At 53.7% G+C, this 13,477-nt stretch overlaps 2 protein-coding genes across 3 annotated transcripts; both read left to right on the top strand.

Annotated features, from left to right (window-relative positions):
- The first annotated feature begins 593 nt into the window (after positions 1-593).
- Positions 594-6,308, top strand: SHC1 (SHC (Src homology 2 domain containing) transforming protein 1). Of its 2 annotated transcripts, none has more exons than XM_006861515.1 (12): positions 594-1,088; positions 1,709-1,779; positions 2,286-2,349; positions 2,496-2,615; positions 2,852-2,905; positions 3,086-3,137; positions 3,336-3,462; positions 4,471-4,669; positions 4,759-4,816; positions 4,887-5,018; positions 5,166-5,404; positions 6,180-6,308. In XM_006861515.1, exons 1-12 carry the CDS (start codon positions 594-596, stop codon positions 6,306-6,308), a joined length of 1,740 nt encoding a protein of 579 aa, XP_006861577.1. The 2 variants fall into 2 exon arrangements, with proteins under 2 accessions (XP_006861577.1, XP_006861576.1); XM_006861514.1 differs by having other exon boundaries at positions 4,884-5,018.
- A 2,191-nt stretch (positions 6,309-8,499) lies between these two features.
- On the top strand, positions 8,500-12,005 carry PYGO2 (pygopus family PHD finger 2). The gene is made up of 3 exons (XM_006861513.1): positions 8,500-8,799; positions 9,268-9,317; positions 9,946-12,005. Exons 1-3 carry the CDS (start codon positions 8,697-8,699, stop codon positions 11,008-11,010), a joined length of 1,218 nt encoding a protein of 405 aa, XP_006861575.1. The 5' UTR covers positions 8,500-8,696; the 3' UTR covers positions 11,011-12,005.
- The last annotated feature ends 1,472 nt before the right edge of the window (positions 12,006-13,477 follow it).

Genomic DNA, 13,477 nt, shown 5'->3' with positions numbered 1-13,477 from the left:
CCACAGGCAGCTGCCTCTGTTTCCTCGCTCATTGCTTCCCCCTCCCCCTTGGCTTCCTGCTCCCCTGGCCTGCCCATGTCCTGTTTGGACTGATCCAGATCTCTTATCGCTCTCCTTTCCTTCTCTTTCCTCCATCCTTCCCTTCAACCCCAATTTACTCTCCCCAGATTACTGGTTGTTTGTTTGGAGGTGGGGAAAGAGGGACGTGGCTCTCCCTACCCCAGCTAGGGTTCTAGGTTGGCGCGGCTGTGGGGGCTCAGCCCCTCAGAGCCTGTGAGTCAGCACTGTCTTTAGGATTGGTCTCTCCCCTCAGGTCCCCGCCTCCGGGGAGGAGCTAGGCAGCTCTGAGTCCAGCCTGTTCTCTTATCGGCAGAGAAGAGGCTCTACGCTTTGCAGGGATGGACCCTGAAACTATTTGGGGCTGAGCTGGGGGAGCTGAAGCCACCTGTCTCTCTCCCTCCCCAGGACTCCTGAGACCCTTGGGCTATAGAGGTCCAACCAGGCTAAGGGCCTGGGGATGCCCCCTGCCTGGCCCCCTTGCCCTGATTGGCAGGGGGGCCGGGCTGGGCAACAGCACCCCTTTCACTCGAGCCATGGATCTCCTTCCCCCCAAGCCCAAATACAACCCACTTCGGAATGAGTCTCTGTCATCGCTGGAGGAGGGGGCTTCAGGGTCCACCCCCCCGGAGGAGCTGCCTTCCCCATCAGCCTCATCTCTGGGGCCTATCCTGCCACCTCTGCCTGGGGACGATAGTCCCACCACCCTGTGCTCCTTCTTCCCCCGGATGAGCAACCTGAAGCTGGCTAACCCAGCTGGGGGGCGCCCGGGGCTGAGGGGGGAGCCAGGAAAGGCAGTGGAGGATGGGGAGGGGATGGCAGGGGCAGCCTTGCTGGACTCAGGCCCCCTGCACCTCCTCCAGGACATGAACAAGCTGAGTGGAGGCGGCGGGCGCAGGACTCGGGTGGAAGGGGGCCAGCTGGGGGGCGAGGAGTGGACCCGCCACGGGAGCTTTGTCAATAAGCCCACGCGGGGCTGGCTGCATCCCAACGACAAAGTCATGGGACCCGGGGTTTCCTACTTGGTTCGGGTGAGTGAATGTCCCCTATTCCACTCTTTCCCAGACCCCCTTCCAGTTCCTCACTCCAGCTTTGCTGAAATTTTTTTTCCCTGCTCTTCCCCAACAACCCCCTCCTTGAGGGCTCTGTCCTAAGTCCCATTTCCTTTAGTAAGCCTTTCTTTGCCATTCTTTGATTCTGTAGCCCCTTCCCTTCCAGCTCTGCCTGGGCCCCCTTCCTTCTCCTGACTCCTCCCCTCCCCCCGTCCCCCCAGCCATGCTTAGCACAATGCCTAGCACATGGTAGGCCCTTAGGAGATGCTGGAATAAGTGACTTCTTGATTTCCCCCCTCCAGTCTCCTCCCCTTTTCTGGAGATGTCACTAGATTGCCTCCACTCCACCCTACCCCAAGCCCAGTCACTCCCCTCCAAATTCTGTTCCCAGATGCCTGAGGTCCTCCTAGTGGCTCTTTATTCTCATTCCCTGATGTCTTGCACATTGTGGATTATAGCCAGGGTCAGTGGGCAGAACTCGCACTTCTTTACTTTTTTTACCTTTGAGATGGAAGACAGGAGTCTTAGGGTCCTTTGTGAAGAGGTTGGTGGGAGGGGCTGACTAGTTATCACCCCCCCCCCCCCATCCTTCCCCTCAGTACATGGGCTGTGTGGAGGTCCTGCAGTCAATGCGTGCTCTGGACTTCAACACCCGGACTCAAGTGACCAGGTCAGTGGGGAGGGTGGTGGATTGTGGGTGCCATGGGAAGTGGGGGAATGGGAGAGGATCCCATAGTTGTGGTGGTAGAGGTGGCTTGTTTGAAGTGAAGGCAGCAAGTCTCAATCTGAATGAGAAAGGGAACTGTGGTCCTGATCCTGTCCTTCTTACCTATCTATCCTTGTGAGTTGTGGGGAAGGTGGCAGAGGCAGCTGGCAGCAGGTGGAGCTTGAGTGGGAAAAAAGGGGTAGATTAAAAGTTGCTGCTGCCTTTGGGAAGGGACGAGGACATTTAGTGGCTGGAAGGGGGTGGGGCTATACTCATTGAGGCCCTAACCCAATCAGTCAGGAAGCAGCCTCACAGTGTCATCAAATATTAAAGGCCCTTAATTCAATCCACCACGACAAAGAGCCTGGAGTGCCCCCGGAGTCTGGCCTAGCCTTCCCCTCCCCCATCCCAGTGTAGTCCCAGCTGAGTGGAATGCAGGTTCTGGGTCTGAGTACCCCTCTGTTCCTCAGGGAGGCCATCAGTCTGGTGTGTGAGGCTGTGCCAGGTGCTAAGGGGGCAACAAGGAGAAGAAAGGTACCTGGGGTTGATGGGGCTAGGGATGTTGATGGGAGGAGATGTGGAGGGGCAGGAGGAAGGCTGGTGGGCATGTCAAAAGGCAGAAGTGTGGTTTCCTGTTGCTGGGAACCCTCAGCTTCTGAACCCCCTGGGCCCTTCCCTAGCCCTGTAGCCGCCCACTCAGCTCCATCCTGGGGAGGAGTAACCTGAAATTTGCTGGAATGCCAATCACTCTCACAGTCTCTACCAGCAGCCTCAATCTCATGGCAGCTGACTGCAAACAGGTTGGTGGGGTGAGTCAGGGGGACCAGAAACACTGATGGCAGGGCTTAGAAGGGTGGGATCTGCTTATGAGGGCAAAAAATTAGGAAAGAGGACAGCAGGACAGTGATGAGGAAATATAAGGCCATAGGGTAAGAAGCCATGAAGGTGGGTCAGAGTTAGGAGCACACAGGTGGATCCTGAGACTGCCTGACACTCATCATTGCCTTCCTTCTCCATCCCCTGCCCTAACCTTCAGATCATAGCCAACCACCACATGCAATCCATCTCGTTTGCATCTGGCGGGGATCCGGTAAGTTGAGAAAAGAGCAGAGGTGGTATAAGGGGACTGGGAAGACATTGGCTAGAGATGTGGGGGTGTTAGCACTGAGGGGACAGCTGAAAAGGACTGGATTTTGGGAGTCAGGAGTGAGTTGGGTTATAAAAGATAGCCAACCCAACAGCTAACTGAACTCTTCTCTGTCCACTCCAGGACACAGCTGAATATGTTGCCTATGTTGCCAAAGACCCCGTGAATCAGAGAGGTGAGGTGAGGCGCGGTGGGGAGCCCTGGGTGGGACCGGCTGTCCTTGAAGCAGGTGAGCAGGACTGGAGTCTTCTTTTCCTGCTTGGAGTAGAGATAATCAGGGACTCCTGCTGGGGAAGATGAGAGCCCCTGTCCACACGCGTCCTCCAGCAACCCCCACCTGAGAGCTCACTGACAGCCTCTGCTGTGCCCCCAGCCTGCCACATCTTGGAGTGTCCTGAAGGACTTGCCCAGGATGTCATCAGCACTATTGGCCAGGCCTTTGAGTTGCGCTTCAAACAGTACCTCAGGAACCCACCCAAGCTAGTCACTCCCCACGACAGGTGAGCCGGTGAGGAGGGGTGGGGCAGCTCTTGGGCACTGACTGGAACCTAGTTGGGAAAGTAGGTCTGTTCTCCCCACATGTGAGCTCAGAGAGGCTCAGGGAAGGAAATACCCTGTGTGTCTCTGCTTCCCACTTCCTGCTATTCTTACGTTTCCTGTGGCCCATTAGGAAAGGCTTTGGAGGCCCTGCCTCTTGTTTGCCCTCTATGGAGCTGTATTCCCAGATTTCCAGCTTGCAGCTCTGTTCCGGGCTAGATGAACTCTTCTAGTTCCAGTCTCTTCACTGCTGGCCCATCCCTCTTCCTCGCCCATTTCTCTTTCTCTTTTGTTCCGCCTTTTTCTGTCCCTAGAGACTATCCTTCTGAGATCCCTACCTTCTTCAACTCAGGTCTCTGGGAACAAACAGTGGGGCTAGTAGGCATGTAGTATTTCCAGGAGGTTAAAAGATTCTGTGATTCTCCTTCCCTCCTCCATTCTAGTTAGTGATTCCTTTCCCCACTTTGGGAGACAGTGGCAGGGTGTGAGCTTTAAAGTTAAATTTGAACTTAAAACCTTAACTTTGTGGTGGTGTGGTGTGCCTTAGAGTCAGTTCCAACTCATAGCGACCGCATATAGGGTTCCCGAGGCTGTAAATCTTTATGGGAGCAGAAAGCCTCATCTTTCTCCAACAGAACTGCTGGTAGTTTCCAACTGCTGACTCTGAGGTTAGCAGCCCTACTCGTAACCACTACGCTACCAGAGCTCCTTAATCTCAGCTTTACCACCTTTTAATTCTAAGACCTTGAGAAATCTTTTCACCTTTTTGACTCTCATTTTCCTTACTATAAACTGGGCAGGAAACGAATACCTACCTTACAGGGTTGTCAGGAGGATAAAATGATCATGAATGTAAAACCTGCAGCCTCAAGCCTAACCTGTAATAAGTGCCACTGTTTAGTTCCTTCTTCCCCCCTCCAACTCCACACACATTTACACCTGCACTCCTCACTCTGCCCTGTTATGCTCAGGATGGCTGGCTTTGATGGCTCCGCTTGGGATGAGGAGGAGGAAGAACCACCAGACCATCAGTACTATAATGACTACCCAGGGAAGGAACCCCCTCTTGGAGGGGTGGTGGATATGAGGCTTCGGGAAGGAGCCATCCCAGGGGCTGCTCGATCTACTCCACCCTGTGCTCAAACCCCCAGCCACCTGGGGGCTACACTGGTAAGTTGCTTGGATAGAGGTGGGCTGGGCCCAGGATGGGTGTGTCTGATTCAAACTTCTGGTTTCACCTTATTTTTCTGTCCTGGCAGCCTGTAGGGGGAGACACAGAAGTCCGCAAACAGATGCCACCTGCACCGCCTTGCCCAGGTATGAAGGGAGATGAGATGGGCAGATCCAGAGGTGCAGTCTCATTATAAAGCTTCCCTTTTCTCAGCAGGCAGAGAGCTCTTTGATGATCCCTCCTATGTCAACATCCAGAACCTAGACAAGGCCCGGCAAGCAGGGGGTGGGGGCATGTCCCCCAATCCTGCCATCAATGGCAGTGCACCCCGAGATATCTTTGACATGAGTGAGTGCTCTTTCTCCAGTCTGCATCCCCATCTTTCCTCTAGGTCCCTCTTTTCCTGTTCATCCTAGACTCCTCCTGTCCCCTAATGTCTGGATTCTGGGTGTACCTTGTGCCAGCTGCCTCTCCTAGCTCTTTCTGCATCCTCAGAGCCCTTTGAAGATGCCCTCCGGATGCCTCCACCTCCTCAGTTGGTGTCCATGGCTGAGCAGCTCCGAGGGGAGTCCTGGTTCCATGGGAAGCTGAGCCGGCGGGAGGCTGAGGCCTTGCTGCAGCTCAATGGGGACTTCCTAGTACGCGAGAGCACAACCACGCCTGGCCAGTATGTGCTCACCGGCTTGCAGAGTGGTCAGCCCAAACACTTGCTCCTGGTGGACCCTGAGGGTGTGGTGAGTATGGCAGAGGGGTGTATGTATGTGGGGGTGGCGTATAGAACTTTTAATGCAGTTCTTTTCCTTCAGTCACTGCTTCCTAGGCCCTCTCTTTGCTGAGCACTATATGAAGCCTCTCTTGTTCTTCAGAGAGTCTGGTGTCCCCTCTCCAGCAGCTTAGGGTTTCTTCCCTTTTTCACGTCCCTGAGCCTAAGCTGACTCCAGCCAGTCCTCAAATCACTGCATGTTAAACGCCCATCAGAGCTGGAAAGGGCTTTAGTGCTCATTTCATTTGAGCCCCTGAAGAGGTGGTGGTGCCCAAGTCAGATGGTGAGAGGGTAGAGACCCCAAAAGTCTCCTCTAGCAAGAGGAACCAGGGTTCCCGACTTCCCCCCAAATCAAGGCTCAGAATCCTGTCTGCACTGGCTCCCTGCCACTCCCAACTTTGGTTTCTTCACTATAGCCACTTCAGCCTCCTTTCCACATCTTTGTTTACACTGTGCATCCTCTTCCAACCCATGCCAGCTTCTTCAGGGCAAGGCAAGAGTGGCTAGCCCTCAATGCCATGACTCCTGAGCTGATGTCCCCTGTACCCTTTCCCACTTCACCTCCCTGCTCAATCCCACAGTCCTCTCTGGTTTCTAGAGAAGCCTCAGTGATTAAGATGGACAGTTCCCACCCCCCTGCTTGCTTTTTCTCCTTCCTCAACTCTCATGACTGACTGTTCCTACTTCCTCAACTTTGGGGGCTGAGGTCTTGACTCTTCACCTAAATTGACTCTCTCCCTTCCCAGGTTCGGACAAAGGATCACCGCTTTGACAGTGTCAGTCATCTCATCAGCTACCACATGGACAATCACTTGCCCATCATCTCTGCGGGCAGCGAACTTTGTCTACAGCAGCCTGTGGAGCGGAAACTGTGATCCATCCCAGTGCTGCCTTCTTAAAGATGCCCTCTAGCCCTTCCACCCTATTCCCTGACTCTCAAGACCTCTTGGCCTTGTGTAGGAGCTGGCGGAGTGTGGACACTGAGACTCAGCATCCAGCTGAGAGGGTTTGAGTCAGGAGATTCAGCTTCTCACTAAACCTCACCAAAGTATTAATGTACAGAATGGTCCCCTTCCCTGGGCTTTGCCTGTGCCAACCTGATGCCCCCTTCCCCAAGAAGGTGGGTGATTGAGGCCTGGGCAGTGCCTCCTTATAATGAAAAATGCCCTGTGGTGATAAGCCCAATGGAGCTATCACCCTTCCAGGAAAGGGGGAATGAATATCTTTGGTCTACCCCTGGGCTCAGGGTATTCCCCCAAGTCCCTCTAAATATCTACTCCCCACCCCAGTGTTTCAACTTTGTGCCTTTGACCATCTCCTAGGTCTGAAGATATTTTATGCAAAGAGTTTTTTCGGGCTCCTGAGGTTGAGGGACAGGGGTCTGACACCTTGGCTTCTGAGACCCTGTCCTCTTGTTCTACATCCGATCCAGTTTGGGTTGGAAGAAGACAGGCAGGAGAAGCAGTTGTCCTCTCTCAGGGGATATGCAACCCTTACAGACTGTCCCAGAGCCCCCCTCCCGGCCAGGGGGGAGATGGCCCCCTCCCTTGCTCAGTGCCTCCTGGCCGGGGTCCCTCTCAGAAGGGGTCTGTATATACATTTTGTAAGCCCCCCCCCCATGTTGCATGCATGTTATACTCTACAGCCAAAGTGTAGCCCTGCCTCCATCTGTTGGAGGGGGGGGTGGGGTACTTATTTTGGCCTTGGAAATTGGGCCTCCTTTTCACTTAACTCTCTCAGGAGGATTTGTGGAGGGAATAGGGGCATCGAGACTCGAAAGCAGTAGACAATCCCCAAATACCATCTCTAGATGTGGAACTGCTTTGATTTGATTTTTTTTTATTTTATACACATCTGTTTTAGGGCTGTAGATTGACTTTTCCTAATTTTGTTTTACATGACTTATTCTGGAGCACAAAATTACTGTAATCCATTACGTTTATATAATCAAATCTTGACTTTTCAAAACCCCTTTTACAATTATTGGCATTTTCCTCATCTTAGTCTGTTTGGCCTGGTGGGGCACTGTAGCACTGGACTGCTAACTGCAAGGTTGGCAGTTCAAACCCACCAGCCATTCCTTGGAAAATCCTGTATAGGGTCGCTATGAGTTGGCACCGAACTTGACAGCACTTAACAACAGTTTGGTAATAGGGACCGGCAGCATCTGTTTTTTAGGGGAGACCTGAGGCAGAGAGAAAAGTTGATTAAGAGTTAGGATTTGATAAACTTGGGCCTCTTCTGGCCAAGGCTGTGTGCTCAGAAGTCTGGCTGAGTTAAGTGTTAGGAACACGAAAACCTGCAGTTATATTTATTGCGAACTTTCTCTCCATGCCCAACCCTGCCCTAGACCTAGTTTAGCCTCAAAGACGCCGGCCCTGCTTGCTTTCGGCCTTGTGAATAAGGGAAGAGTTTTAACTCTTCGCCTCCATATTTTGTGTGGATGTTTTTCACGGGTCTCACCTTATACCAAAGGGAAATATCCTCATTAAAGTCCGTATTTCTTCTACTTCAGCCTCTTCAGTCCCTCTTGCAGGCCTTTGTTTGTGGTGGGCCCGCAGCGGCGGGAGGGGAGTGGGAGGCTCAGGGTGCGGCGCAGCCTGACCCACCTGGTCGACAGCGCCCGAAGGAACTCTGGGGACATAGGAGTGGGTGCGGCATGGGGGGTCGTGCGGGACCAACAGCCCCCATGAGGATGGCTGTGTTTGTCGGCGTTGCCGGCTTCGGCGGCCAGGGTTCGAGCTTATTGCCCTGTTGGCGACGGGTGGCCAGACCCCCAAGATGCCAGGGCCTTTCAGGCGCGCGCCTCGGATCGCATCGCGCGTGCACCCTCTCTGCGGCGACTCCCCTGCCCAAAATGGTACAGTCCGGCGGCTAGGGTTGGATGTCACCGCCCAGAGATGCAGTGGTATAGGCCGTTCCCCCGGGGTGAGACGGCCTTCTGCACTAGGCCCGGGGGGTATGATTCTCCCTACGCGCGGAGCTTTCAGGTGTAGAGTCCGGTCCAGTCCTCGCTCCCCCTTCTCGCCGGGCTCAGTGGTGGTAGCCTAGCTGAGTTCCGGTTCCTGTGGCTGCTGCTACGGGCGGGCGGTGAGTCTGGAGCGAGCGCGCAGTTCGTGCTTTGGCCCGGTGCCTCTCCCTCACCGCATCTTGGGGTTGCTGGAGCTTGGGGGCCTGCATGGCCCCTGACTTTTCTTCTGGGTGATGATGCCGCCCGAGGGCTCCTTCATCCCCAGCCGTCGCTAACCCGGGTCCCCCACTCCATGGCCGCCTCGGCGCCGCCCCCACCGGACAAGCTGGAGGGAGGTGGCGGCCCCGCACCGCCCCCTGCGCCGCCCAGCACCGGGAGGAAGCAGGGCAAGGCCGGTGAGAGTGCTGAGAGGGACGAGGGCTGGAGAGGCCGATGGCTTGGGGACCTTGTAGGGGGGAGTTGACAGGGCGGTTGAGGAGGATGAGGGAGTCTTAGGCTGAGGGGCCTGAAGAAAGGCTTGGGTGAAGAAAGTGGGTGGGTGAAGGCCTCCAGGGTTTGGGAGAGGGTGTCATAGAGTGATGGCTCTGGGGTTTGGAGGCGCCTGGGATTCTGGAGTCTCTTGGAATCTGAGCACATCAAGACGTGTATTAGAGGTGGCGAATCCTGCACTTGAGGCAAGAGGTAGCTGAGAGTACAATCATACTCACAATTCATTTTTTGAATCACACCTATGGTCAGTATTGGTTAAATAGATGACCAAGTATACAGTTAAAAGGCAGAGGGATTATCAGGGGATGGCTGGAAGAAAGGTTGGAGAAACCTCAGGAAAACTTGTCTACGCCTGCCATTTGCTGCTCTTCCAGGTCTGCAAATGAAGAGCCCAGAAAAGAAGCGAAGGAAGTCAAATACTCAGGTGAGTGGGTGGTGGTTGGTGGTGGGGGTGATTCCTAGCAGCCCCTCAGACCCTCTCTACTTGGTTACTCCTGTATCTGTGGATATTGGGTCAGATCTCCAGAGAAGGGAAACTCTCTTGCTCTGTTTCTGGTGTATGTCCTTAACCTCATAGCAAACTAACACAGAATTAGTTTCCCTCCAAGAGATGTTTGGTCAAAGATCCCATCAGGTGGGATTACAGATCCCGTGTTCCCTCCTTTTTTCCTGTCGTGGTTTCCTTATGATAACAACAGTTGCTACTTACTGAACTTTCTCTAATGGGTTGTACTGAATTGTTTTTTTAACAGATTTGGGAGATGGGCATTACCCTTTTTTATCAGTGAGAAATTTGAGTCTTAAAAATTAAGTACTTGCTCCAGGGTCTTGAAGGTATTCAAGGTCAGAGCTGGGATTCAAAACACAATTCCTGCACTATGCTGGTTTTTCTCTCCACGCTCTGTCTGGCTGTTGCATTCTCAGGTCTATCTTGGTTTAAGATCTGAGCTGGCCAGAACCAGTCTTCAGAACATGGATTGTGTTTCTAGTGCTCTCCTGGTTTAGCTCTGCATCTCTGTCTCCCTCAATGACCCTATTCTGTTCCCCTCTAGGGCCCTGCATACTCACATCTGACAGAGTTTGCACCACCCCCGACTCCTATGGTAGATCATCTGGTTGCATCCAACCCTTTTGAAGATGACTTTGGAGCCCCTAAAGTGGGGGCTGCAGCCCCTCCTTTCCTTGGCAGTCCTGTGCCCTTTGGAGGCTTTCGTGTACAGGGGGGTATGGCTGGCCAGGTGCCCCCAGGATACGGCACTGGAGGTGGAGGGGGTCCCCAGCCTCTTCGTCGACAGCCTCCTCCTTTCCCTCCCAACCCTATGGGCCCTGCTTTCAATATGCCCCCCCAGGGACCTGGCTACCCACCTCCAGGCAACATGAACTTTTCCAGCCAGCCCTTTAACCAACCGCTGGGTCAAAACTTTAGCCCTCCAAGTGGGCAGATGATGACAGGCCCAGTGGGAGGATTTGGGCCCATGATCTCACCCACAATGGGACAACCTCCCAGAGGGGAGCTGGGTCCTCCTCTTCCCCAACGTTTTGCCCAACCAGGAGCACCTTTTGGTCCCTCTCCTCTTCAAAGACCTGGTCAGGGGCTTCCCAGCCTGCCCCCTAACACAAGTCCCTTTCCGGGTCCAGACCCTGGCTTTCCTGGCCCTGGTGGTGAGGATGGGGGGAAACCGTTGAACCCACCTGCTCCCACTGCTTTTCCTCAGGAGCCCCATTCCGGCTCCCCAGCTGCTGCTGTTAATGGGAATCAACCTAGTTTCCCCCCAAATAGCAGCGGCCGGGGTGGGGGCACTCCAGATGCAAACAGCCTGGCACCTCCTGGCAAGGCAGGTGGGGGCTCGGGACCCCAGCCTCCCCCAGGCTTGGTGTATCCATGTGGTGCCTGCCGAAGTGAGGTGAATGACGACCAGGATGCCATTCTGTGTGAGGCCTCCTGCCAGAAGTGGTTCCACCGTGAGTGCACAGGCATGACTGAGAGTGCCTACGGGCTGCTGACCACAGAGGCCTCTGCTGTCTGGGCCTGCGATCTCTGCCTCAAGACCAAGGAGATTCAATCCGTCTACATCCGTGAGGGCATGGGGCAGCTGGTGGCTGCTAACGACGGGTGATGCTGACAAGGTTGCCCAGGGAAGCGCACAAGTCCCCTGCCTGCTCTTCTGGGTGATTGTTTCTGTGTGTGGCTCTTGGTCCTTGTTTCCAATGGCTTCTCATTCCCCTGGGGGCAGAAACAGTGGTTCCTGGGGGCAGAAAAGGAACTGAGGTGGGCAAGTGGAAGAGGGCCAGGATCGCTCACTTTTCTGGACACTTGCCCGCTGAGATCTACAGAGGTCCAGGAAACCAAAGCCTTGCTGCGCAGAGCCAGAGCCATTTTGTATGTGGCTGTCATGGAAGCCGAGTGCTGTGGCTGCAATAGAAAAGAGGCTGAAGGAAAACCTGGAGGGCCGGGGTGTCCCCTCTGCCTGCCAAGCCTTGTGCCTGTTTCAGCCCCACAGTTCCAGCTGACGTTTTTTGTCATCAAGGTTTCTGGCCAGAGGAGTTGGGGTCATCCCATCTTTGTAGTAGTCTTTCCATGGGGTCTGTGAGATGGCTTTAGGAGGGCATCCATGGGGATTTTCCCCTCTTCCACCTTCCCCTTTGCCTCCTTGGAGACTACCTGACTCCTCTCAGAGAACCAGATAGCTTGAAGAAGCTGGAGAGTTCTTGGCTACAGCGGTTTCTTGGTGATTTGGGGCTTCAAGATAGTAGGTAAGAGATGCTGTCAGGACATTATCTCCCTCATACCAAAGTCACTGGTCCTTTCTCCACCTCTCTTGTGCTTTTCTCCGAATGACCATGTTTTTGCCAAAAAGTGGGATATGTGGTCTGACAGACCAGGATATTTGAAGTTTGGACTGTCCCGGAAGTCTGGAGTCTGTGGTCCTACTACCCTCCCCCAATCTTGGCCATCTGTTGCACATTATCTTCAGCGCCTTTCTTCAGCTTTTGGCGTCCTTAATGCCCTGGCCTCACTGACTTGACTGAAGGAAAGCTTGAAAAGGGGCAGAGCCCTTATACCTCATTTCCTCACCTGATAATAGGATGCAAGTGAGGCCCTGTCACAGCCCCATTGCCATGGTACTGAAAAGTAGCAGAGCCTGGATGGTGTCTGCTCCTCTTGGGCCTAATCATCTAGAAGTTCTTATTCCTTTCAGCCAAAGTCCTGCACTGGGCTTTATTTGTTTTTATTTTTAAAGCACTATCTGATCCAGACACCACCCCCCGGCTGTTCTTCCTTACAGCCCTAGAATGCATTCCTCACTGGGGTGGGGAAGGGCAGGAGACAGGAGTGTGGCCTTCATGGTCCTTAAGCACAAGGTGAAGTGGCAGTTGCCCCTCCCCACTTCTCATGTCCCTAGCAAGAGGAAGGGAGACATTTGCTGCAGAACCCAGCTCTGAGGAGCCAGCAACCTTTGAGGCTGGGGGAGCAGGCCTAGGGATTTCTCTTCCAATCTTCCCCATACAAAATAACATAGATGGCAGCTCCCCACCACTCAACTCTTGTGTTTGTTTCTGTTTGCCCCTTTTATCTGTTGCTATTTTTGTGCCGTCTCCCTCCTTTTTTGTAAAATGGGGGCGAGGTCTTGGGTGGGGGGGAGTCTTTGTTCACTCTCCTCCACAACTACTTGGAAGAAAGTAGGGTGACAGAGATGTGGGAGAGTGTTTTGTACGGTTGGATTAATAAAATGACTTGAAAACCCAGACATGGATTCTTGGTGTTTATGTACAAAAAGATGAGAATGAGCCAAGGTTACCACCGAGAAAAGTAATTTGGAAGTGGGAAAGTCTGAAGGATTCAGACCCCCCTGAACTGACCTTGGTATAAGCTGCTGAGCCAAGGGATGCCTGTGTCCCCACCCTCCCTCTGTCCCTGCTGGAGAAACTGACTGAGTTTCTTTTCTGAGCACATTCCTGGGCCAGGCCCTGAGCCAAGAAGTTGCTTTGGCTCCAAGACCTCATGAGTTTGGAAGTTCTGGGTTTGCTGCCCCTCTTACCCACTGTTGTTAAGTAACGTGGAGTTGGTTCGGACTCATAGTGACCCTGCACAGGGTTTCCAAGGCTGTAAATCTTTACAGGAGCAGAACGCCTCATCTGTCTCCCATGGAACCGCTGGTAGTTTCGAACTGCCAACCTTGAGGTTGGCAGCCCGACTTGTAACCACTACGCTACCAGAGCTCTTACAGTTGTCGGTTCCGACCCATAGCGACCCTGTATAGGGTTTCCAAGGAGCAGCTGGTGAGCTTGAACTACCGACCTTGCAGTTCAAATGGCTTTGAAGTCTGGCGCATTAACCCACAGCGCCACACCAGGACTCTACTAGTTAGTGTCAAATGTAGCTCCGAGGCTGTGTGTTGGGCTAACAGTTCATTTTTGGAGGCTTTTTTTGTTTTGTTTTTAGGACGCCTTCATTTTCAAAATGAAGTGGCATCCTTAAACAGTTTGCATTGGATCTAGCGGAGAGTGGCAACAGAACTATTTCCAAGTTCACAATTTGCCACCCGCCCCTCTCCCCTCCCCCGGCTTGCAGCTGTCTCTGCC

Source organism: Chrysochloris asiatica, unplaced genomic scaffold, assembly GCF_000296735.1.
Source record: "Chrysochloris asiatica unplaced genomic scaffold, ChrAsi1.0 scaffold00042, whole genome shotgun sequence".
Taxonomy (NCBI): Eukaryota; Metazoa; Chordata; class Mammalia; order Afrosoricida; family Chrysochloridae; genus Chrysochloris; species Chrysochloris asiatica.
This window is presented reverse-complemented; position numbering and strand designations above follow the sequence as displayed.

Excerpts from the sequence above, each read along its gene's own strand:
- SHC1 (XM_006861514.1), top strand. The coding sequence starts at position 594 with ATGGATCTCCTTCCCCCCAAGCCCAAATACAACCCACTTCGGAATGAG. Across the intron at positions 3,463-4,470 it reads CTAGTCACTCCCCACGACAG|GATGGCTGGCTTTGATGGCT; the intron begins GTGAGCCGGTGA and ends TGTTATGCTCAG. Across the intron at positions 4,670-4,758 it reads GCCACCTGGGGGCTACACTG|CCTGTAGGGGGAGACACAGA; the intron begins GTAAGTTGCTTG and ends CTGTCCTGGCAG.
- PYGO2 (XM_006861513.1), top strand. The coding sequence starts at position 8,697 with ATGGCCGCCTCGGCGCCGCCCCCACCGGACAAGCTGGAGGGAGGTGGC. Across the intron at positions 8,800-9,267 it reads GAGGAAGCAGGGCAAGGCCG|GTCTGCAAATGAAGAGCCCA; the intron begins GTGAGAGTGCTG and ends CTGCTCTTCCAG. Across the intron at positions 9,318-9,945 it reads GAAGGAAGTCAAATACTCAG|GGCCCTGCATACTCACATCT; the intron begins GTGAGTGGGTGG and ends GTTCCCCTCTAG.